The 8,950-nt window shown below is 42.9% G+C and overlaps 1 protein-coding gene across 2 annotated transcripts; it reads left to right on the top strand.

Annotated features, from left to right (window-relative positions):
- Positions 1-474: 474 nt before the first annotated feature.
- Positions 475-8,646, top strand: ttc14 (tetratricopeptide repeat domain 14). Of its 2 annotated transcripts, none has more exons than XM_023819963.2 (13): positions 475-641; positions 1,057-1,236; positions 2,856-2,980; positions 3,059-3,258; positions 3,347-3,431; positions 3,530-3,659; positions 3,770-3,925; positions 4,009-4,080; positions 4,210-4,329; positions 4,538-4,660; positions 5,176-5,293; positions 6,670-6,776; positions 7,250-8,646. In XM_023819963.2, exons 2-13 carry the CDS (start codon positions 1,103-1,105, stop codon positions 8,133-8,135), a joined length of 2,256 nt encoding a protein of 751 aa, XP_023675731.2. In that variant the 5' UTR covers positions 475-641; positions 1,057-1,102; the 3' UTR covers positions 8,136-8,646. The 2 variants fall into 2 exon arrangements, with proteins under 2 accessions (XP_023675731.2, XP_023675732.2); XM_023819964.2 differs by lacking the exon at positions 475-641 and adding an exon at positions 719-925.
- Positions 8,647-8,950: the final 304 nt, after the last annotated feature.

Genomic DNA, 8,950 nt, shown 5'->3' with positions numbered 1-8,950 from the left:
ACTCTCCAGTGCCACCAGTGGGGCCACTTCAGGCATTCCACTACTGACACCAGCATAGCGGACAGGTAGATCATATTGTCTAAACAATTGACGAAAGAGGGGACAATCATAATTTTCCAACAGGTGGATTTATTGCACCTGTATCTTACTCACTGCCCACCGTGCAAGTCACCCAGGCTACTCCTAACACACAGCATGAGCAAACACAGACACACCACTATTTACAACAAATAATACTAAACACTACACGAGACATTACGATACACACAACAAACGCTAACTATACTCCATTATTTACTTTATGTACATGGCGCACTGCCCGATGGATCCCGGCAGCGCTACAATATGTATAAACACCAGCGGCAGGTAGGAGCGCATTTCAGTTTGGCTATATTGTAATCATGAATAATGTCCCTAACGGCGGACTGTATTTTGTTTCTGGTCCGACCATAATACCTGTAACGCGCGTGTCGGAAGTGACGTTGCTTCTTCTGAGCGCTGATAGCTAACGTGGAATCTGGCGTTTGTTAACGGACGGATTTCAAATAGTCGTCCCATTTCGAAAGCAAAAAAATAAAAATTTAAATTAAATATATAAAAATAACAACAACCCTCCGTAGAGAAGAGCGTAAATGGTGCTAGTAAGTATGCAGCAGTTAGTATTTTTATGTAGATAATTCTGTAAGCAGTGCTCTTCCCACTTGTGCTACTAGTTATGTACCAGCATTATTAAACAATTTTAAATGCAATAATTTTAATCAGTCACCAGCGAATAAATGAAGGCGACCGTCGTGCAGTTTCATAGGGTGTGTTCTATTAGTAGTTTCGGAATTATTCATTTAAAAACCCGCGTCTATGTAATAATACTTCGCTTGCAAGCTACTGGATGACTGATAGATTTTCATTGCGCCGTAGCTCGCAACAGGTAAAAGTTATTGTTGCTTCAGTATAAAATTAATAGCACCAATTACTGTGTCATTTAAAACGTTTTAAATGGGAATCGCTCTGAATTGTCTGTTTTAAGAAAAATGTGACATGCGCGTGTTCTCATTTTAGGACACTTTCTCTGTTATGAGACTGACCAAACTTTTAAAGGCTGACGATGGATCGGGATCTGCTGCGGCAGTCGCTGTCGTATCATGGTCAAAGCCTTTTTTCCCTTATGAAATGTGAACAAAATGAAAATCCCGATTTCAAATCAATTGTGGCAGATTTGTCCAAGGCCCCAAACCCAAGGTATTTATACTCCTTTTATGCGGTGTAAACTTCAGACCCATATCCTTAGCTTGCTGTTTATGTCAATTTGTTTAAAAATTGTCCAAATGTTTTTTTTTTAAGTTTATTAATTCTAGTTATAAAGCTGATCCTGTTGTTCTTTGTACTAGACAGAAACATTTAAACTTAATCAAATTCATATGTAATACTGAACATACGTTATCAAGCTGCACCAAGTGTCTGGCTTCAGTTTTGAGGTGAAAATGGGGATACAGGGATGTTGGGTTACCCAGAAAGACAGCCCTGGGAAGGAAGCTGTCCGGGTGCTGTGATTCTGGCTCTAAAGAGGCTGGCCTGGATAGGAGGCGTCAGAGACAGATCTTGCTTCCTTCTTTGTGCAGCAGATATGAAAATGTTTGCAGCTTCAAAACCCAGTCACCGCTCTTACTTGATGTACTTGATGAGTAGTTCAGGTTTTTTTTATAGACAGTTTGGTTTTCTCCTTTTTTTTTTTTTTGCTCTGTATGAGCAGATTAACTATTTTCCCATGTAGGGCGTAGCTTTCCTATCTACAGATTACCACCATGGGTGCTTTTTACTGGCATGCAGGAACCAAGCCATACATGACCCGTACTGTGAAGAGAACATAGTTAGTGTGCTTCCAGCTCACTTTGATTTTTCTACTGCAGAAGAGTTGGCTCAGTAAACGTTTTGAACTTGGCAGTTGGAAATTCTGAGTTCCTAGTTGGAAATTTCACCTGGGACGCCCTCTAAAGTCAGAGGAATTACAACCCCACCCTCAGAATACATGATGGCTGTGCCCTGCAACAGAAGTGAAAGCTGAAGTTATATACCGTTTATAAGCACTTAAGTCTTATTTGTGTTTCATTAAATTTGTCCACACAGTGTAGTCCAACCGCTATCTGGGGACACCCACATCTGGTGTTTGTATGCACAAAATACCCTGTAATTCACTAACTAGTTTTGCTAACAATGTCTGGCCATGAACCTGGCAAGAACTAGTATTGCTAAATTGCTTTCCGACTTATTGTACTGGAATGCAGTTAACTCGTTTGAGACGTCATTTCCAGCTCTGACCTCCGACCTTTGAGGTAAATAGAACACAGTGTTACTATGTGCTCATTTCCACTAGTACATCAGTGAGAATCACCATGTTAACATCAAATGCTAGCAGATCCATTAGCTGGCGTAAATGTGCATTACAAATCCTCTCCATTCAACTGTTTTATTGTACTTTTTCAGGTAGGAGACTGGTAATTTGCATGTTCCGAGCAATCAAGAATGCATCAGTACATCATGATGTGTGACACTACATGTAATGAATAATTAGTTTTGTTGTTGTCACTGTGCTTTTCAGCCAATCAGATGGTGGTTATGCAACCAGCTTGATTTAGTCATGCTTTTAGCCCTGCCAGTAAGCAGGGCCATGTCAGTTTGGGTACAGGTCGGGTACGGCTTGCATAATTTACAGTGGAAAACCATCTCTTTGCAGTTCGGCTTGGTTCTTGGTGGCAGTGGAAAAGCCCCAAATAATGCTCAGAAGACTAATTTTCAGAATATCAGATAACGAGCGCAGTTGATGGAATTCGTTCTTACATGTTCTCTGCATTTTTCCACAGGAAAGAAAAAAAGACTTGTAGCAATGCAGTTGAACAGTTTATCTCAAGGAAGGCAGACCTCCTGTTTGCACCTTCCTGGAAGTCATGTGAACCGCCTGAGCAGGAGTGGCAGGAGGAGACCGATGGTAGTGCTTTCATTATCGTATGACCACTGACTATTGGGATCCCATTTTGCACAACATTGAATTGTGTTCATGTTACAGAGCCCTATGCTATCATGCCCCCGCTGGAGCAGTTCATGGGTATCGATTTTGAGGAGAGGAGGGACTTGTTCTACAGAGACGTTGAACGTGGTGATGCCGTGATTGGCCGGATCAACGCCATACGGGATTTCGGTTTCTTCATCACTTTGTTATGTCTGGCTGGAGGGCTGGAGAGGGACATTGAGGATCTGGAGCTGACGGTAGGTTGCTGGGTCTCGGGGGAACACTCCTGGGGGGGGGTCCTCACCATATAGTGTGATCCTTTTATTTTCCCTTTCTGTACCTCAGGCCCTGTGCCCCATACGAGATGTGCCGTCTAACGGGAATCACGATGACCCGCTCTCCTACTACCAAGTGGGAGACCTGATTCGAGGTGACTGTTTGAAACACGTGCTGTGGGTTGAACAGGCCTGTTTTAAAAAAAAAGCACTGGAGGTATTAATGATATTTGCCTGCTGTTATTTGTTTTAGCCGGGGTGAAGGACATCGACCGCTACCACGGGAAGCTGACCGTTTCCCTGCAGCCATCCTCTCTCTCTCAGAGCCTGGCGAAACTGAAACTGGGGGTCATCAGCAGAGAGGACCTGCCGCTACATTACTGGTATGAAAGTAAACACTCTGTGGAGTCGTGTCAACATTCCTGGTTTGCCAGAAGTGGAGTCATTGTGAATATTAGACCATCTATAAGTTTTGATATTATATTTCTTGCAGTCGTGGGTTAAAGGTAGCCAACAGTACATCCGAGATCTATGAGAAGGTTTTGGGGGACTCGCTGGGCTTCTCCAATCCTACCAGTGTGGAGTTCCTCTTGGGAAAACTGGGAATTAGTGAAACCCAACCCCCTTCATTAATGAGGGGCCTGCAATGGTAAGGGCCGTCTTTGCATATCATTTGTAGCTGTAGACTAATCCTGCCGGCTGAAACTGGTTTCCACACTCCACTCTTTTCAGCAAGCATTTCTCCGAGGAGGATTATGGGACATCTATCCGGAAGAAGCAGTCTGCATCTTGGGCATTAAAATGGTGATTGGGTCCTTCGGAAATATCGTAATCTAGATTTTAAGTTAAAAGCAGCTCTGACCAGTTGAAAGCTAAAATGTGCTCCTCTCTTACTGAATAACCTTCAATTGATGTAAAATGTTTATGTTCCAGTGTGAAGATCGGGGTCGACCACTTCAAGGCAGGCCGGCATGTAGAAGCTATGAATGAATACAACAAGGCCTTGGAGATAGACGTGGATAATGTGGAAGCTCTGGTGGCGCGAGGTGCCCTGTATGTGTCCATCACAGTGAAGGAGATGTGATGTAACTTTCATCTGTCTCCCACTGGATACATTTTTCTCTGTCATTGTCAGTGTTGGGTGGACATTGTTTTTTTTTTTTTTTTTTTTTTTTTTTTAAATTCCCTTGCATTCTATTTTTAGGCAGCTATTGTGTGATGCAACACAAAGATATAAGCATGGTATTTTCTCCATTTGCAGGTATGCAACAAAGGGTAGTTTGGTGAAGGCGATGGATGACTTTGAGCTGGCGCTGAAAAGCTGCCCAACCCACCGAAATGCAAAAAAGTACCTGTGCCAGACCCTGGTCGAACGAGGTGGCCAGTGAGTCTAAAAGCTTCTTAGCATCTTCCGCAGTGTGGCATCACCCATCAGTGCTCAGTAGGGCTGGGGAACTCCTTTTAAAAAGGCATTGAAGTCTGTCATTTGAAGAAATTCAGAAATTAATTACAAGCATACTACAGGCCGAACCCATCATGGCACGGTAGATTAAGCCTGTTGTGTGGTACAGATCCTGAAAAGTGTAGCCTATAACGTCAGTCTACAGGAAATGACAAGGAGATGATATGTAACTTTAATTACCCTCAGGACAAGAACATCATCCAATAGGTTGCATTCTCAGTTTATCACTTATGATCTCAAAATTTGTGTAAATTATAGTATCTTAAATGAGCTGAACAAAACAGCAGCAACAATAAAAAAAAGTTTCTAAATTGTGATGTGAAAACAATAAAAATCAGGAAATGTGTGTTCGATGACCTTTCTTTGACTGTTAGAAGACTGTAGCTCTGCTGCCTCTGCTGTGAACTCTGCATGCCGTGGTCTGTCCCATATGTCAGGCTGGAGGAGGAGGAGAAGCTTGTGACAGCAGAGGGCCTCTACAGGAAGGCATTGGCATTGGATGAGACCTTCAAGGAGGCAGAGGAAGCCCTGAAGAAACTTCAGGTGCACATCCAGGTGAGCCATTGTACCCCATTAACAGGGTTCGGGTTTGGGTGCATGTCACCTCGTGTGTGACCTTTGACCTGTGGGCCATAGACAGGGATATACATAACAGCAACACAAGTTCTGTTCTTGTTGTAGCAGTGCATCTGTGCATCTATGTTATGTTAAGAACTTAGCATGTGTTTTAATTTTTCTACTTCATCTACATAAGAACATAAGAAATTTACAAACGAGAGGCCAATCGGCCCATCAAGCTCGTTTGGGGAGAACTTAACTAATAGCTCAGAGTTGTTAAAATCTTATCTAGCTCTGATTTAAAGGAACCCATGGTTTTAGCTTCCGCTACACTAGCTGGAAGACTATTCCATACTCTAACTACACACTGTGTAAAGAAGTGCTTCCTCAAATTTGTTTTAAAATGTTCTCCCACTAATTTCCACTTATGGCCACGAGTTCTAGTATTTAGACTAATATTGAAATAGTAATTTGGCTGAACAGCATCCAGACCCATTAGAATCTTATAGACCTGAATCATATCCCCCCTTAGTCTCCTTTGCTCAAGGCAGTATAAAAGTTAAAATGCCTGGTAACTTCTTGTCATAACAGTATAAATGTACATAAAATAAGTGTGCTTTTGCTATGCAACAACAAGAAATTTCTGTACGTATTGCTTTATGCAGCGAGAGTGTACTTGCGTACCTATATGTGTGTGCTATCAGACATACTATTGTAGGCTCCGTGGTTGTTAAAATTTGGTTTAGTTTAATATCAGTGGTTGTTCAGTGTTTTTGTTTAAGAATGACAATGTTTATTTGATTTTATATTTCTCCCTTGTAATGGATAAGTGCTTGATACATTAGCACTTTATATTTTGTTCTTCACACTTTGCGTCTTACAGTTTAAAAAAAATCATATAATATTGGTTTATTTTTTATTGATGATTTCTAACCATCAGGACTTTTGTTACATGTAGCATGTGTGAAGTTGCTTACCCTTGTAATACTGATAAAGCGTTTTCCTTGTGTACACATTGCTGTGTTTTGGGACCCTGCTTCTTGGCCGCACTGGGTTGCTGTGATTTGCTGTCTCCCTACCTGAAAATACGCCCGGAAACAAACTGCAACGGGACTTGTAATGGTTTGTATTTCGAACTTGGTCTTCATGTGGTAACTATGATTTCTCCTTCTCCAACTGGTTGTGTTTTCGCTTTTGATTTATGATTGGGTAAAATCACTACGCTAACCATGAATGTCCTGTGAATGACGGTTTTCTGTGACCAACCGACCTTTCCACCCGACGCTGACGATTCCTTGCATGACGCTAATCGCCTTGCCGATCAATTTTGAAACTGGCTGCGATTTTAACGTCACAATTGCCCTGCATTAAAGAAATCCCTGAAAGTGAGAGAAGAGGAAGCTGCGAAAGAACAGGAAAAGTCAAAAAATGTGGAGACAAGTGCAGAAAAATTGCGTAAGATCTTAAAAGAAGAAAAAAGGTAAATAGCTAATCGGGTCCGTGCTAATGGAGATGGCGGTTTTTGTCCCACGGGGGGGTTTCACCTATTAGGTTCCTGCTCTAAAGTAAGTGAGCATTTTCTACCCTGTCAGCTTGCTTTACAGAAACTTATGAGTGAGGGAAGTGCATGGAGAGAGGTCAGGCCATTGGGAATGTTTCACCTTTCAGCAGTTCCACTCTAAACCTCACACGTTTCTTACACAAACTAGCCTGAGACGCCTTCTCTTATTGTTATGAAGTCTAACTCATCTGTTTTGGGATGTGGTATCGTATCATTACTCAGAAGATCAGTTTTGTAGCTGTGCATCTATTTCTGACTTATGTATCCATAAGTCAACCAAATTTTGAATTTTGTTTTTGTTCCTCTGTCTTGCTTGGTTTGGTGCCTAGATATACTCTGGTAGGTTTAAATATGGTCTACTTATATCAACTATATGGTATCTGTTTCACTAGAATGAAAAAAAGGAAGAGGCGATCATCCTCATCCTCAACGTCCTCATCCTCCACCTCGTCGTCTACATCCAGTGACTCGTCTTCCAGCCGCAGGAAGTCCAAAAAGAAGAAGCGCAAGCGCAGGCACTCCCAACACAGCCACAAGAAACGCCAACGGAGGGTGTCGTCCTGCGACCAGAGCGTTGATAGTAAGGACGAATGGTACCCGGCCCCGGCCAATACGTCCGCCTCTTTCATGAACCAAAAGCAGGAGATGGTTAAGTTGCTAGATGATCAGGATTGGCAGGCAGGCCACAGTAGGTCTCATGTCAAGAGCAGAAGGTCGCAAGCTTCTGTGTCGTCATCTTCTGAGGTTTTGGATGACAGCAGAGGTAGGTTTGAAGATGACCCCTTTGATGGCACCCCACAGAAGGAGGAAGGTAGCAGAGAGAAAGAGGGGTGGGCTTTGGGTTCATCCAGCAGGGAGCTAAAGCCTTTAGAAAGGAAGCTGAGTTGTGGGGGGAGAGAAGTGTCCAGAGCTCAGAGGAACCTTGAGGAGACCTATGGGGGTCGTCAAGAAGTTCACGACAGCCCAGAGAGAAGCAGAAACCGAACGGCTGCCAGCCCCGAGCATGCTCACAGGCCCGAGAGCCGGGCTGATAGTCGCCCTGCGCAAGGCTGCAGCATCAGACGATGGGATGGTGTGAAGTGTGATGATCTCAACAGAGATGTCAGGGACAGGAGAAAGTCTGATGAGTCTCAAGGCAAGACTGCGGGTGACAGATCGCAAAATGGCAAGGGATCTGCAGAAGGGCATGTGAAGAAAGATCTGCCTGCAAACTTGCTGGACATTTTCAGCCAGATTGCTCAGTTTGAGAAAGAAAAATGCAACAAGATGAAAAAGTGAGAGGTTTCCTAAGCCCTTCTACGTTTAGGAAGTTCATCTTTTGTTTACATTCTGCTTTATATCTGCTGCAGTTCTCTGCCACTGCTCTCAGATTTGCCCTAATTAAGTTTGTCAGTGGTGTGTAAAAGGAATACCTCTGGTATTGTCAAAACAAAAATGCAAACCTCAAGTGTCTTGTATTATCCTCCTTCCTTGTGCAGAATCCTTTGAACGTCATGAAACCTGCTTGGTCTGTAATTAAATATCGGGGAAAACATCTTAATGCAATTTCAAGCAGAAGCTGTTTCTCCTTCTGTGGAAGCTGTATCTCTAGTGAAATCTCAAATGCTGCCAGATTCATCCGGCACTGTCAAGCTAGTGCAGCTTGTGACCCCCCCCCCCAACATGTGCCAAATGCCACCTTATTCTCCAGCCATCCGCTGACAAGTGGCTTAAATAATTACTTGCATATGAACAGTATATTTCCATGTACCCTTGCATAGCTCCCAATAAAATTCTCAAGCTCTGTTGATCAGTTCGTTTCTTTTTTTAACTTGTATCGTATTTTTAAAGCTAATCAGGGGCTACAGTTACAGAAAATGTTGCATTTATTTAGTGTGAAGTTCCTATATGGACTGTTTTTGAAAAGAAATACAGACGCTCCTCTACCTACGAATGAGATGCGTTCCAAACGGCCGTTCGCAAGTCGTTATTCAACATTTTAAGGGTATACGCAAGTACAAAGAACTAGGATGCTGGGAGTATGCACACTATGCTGCTGCACGGCGGGAGTAGCGGCCAGAAGTCGTACTAAGCGGAATTGGCGCTCAGAAGAA

This window comes from Paramormyrops kingsleyae, chromosome 15, assembly GCF_048594095.1.
Source record: "Paramormyrops kingsleyae isolate MSU_618 chromosome 15, PKINGS_0.4, whole genome shotgun sequence".
Classification (NCBI taxonomy): Eukaryota; Metazoa; Chordata; class Actinopteri; order Osteoglossiformes; family Mormyridae; genus Paramormyrops; species Paramormyrops kingsleyae.
This window is presented reverse-complemented; position numbering and strand designations above follow the sequence as displayed.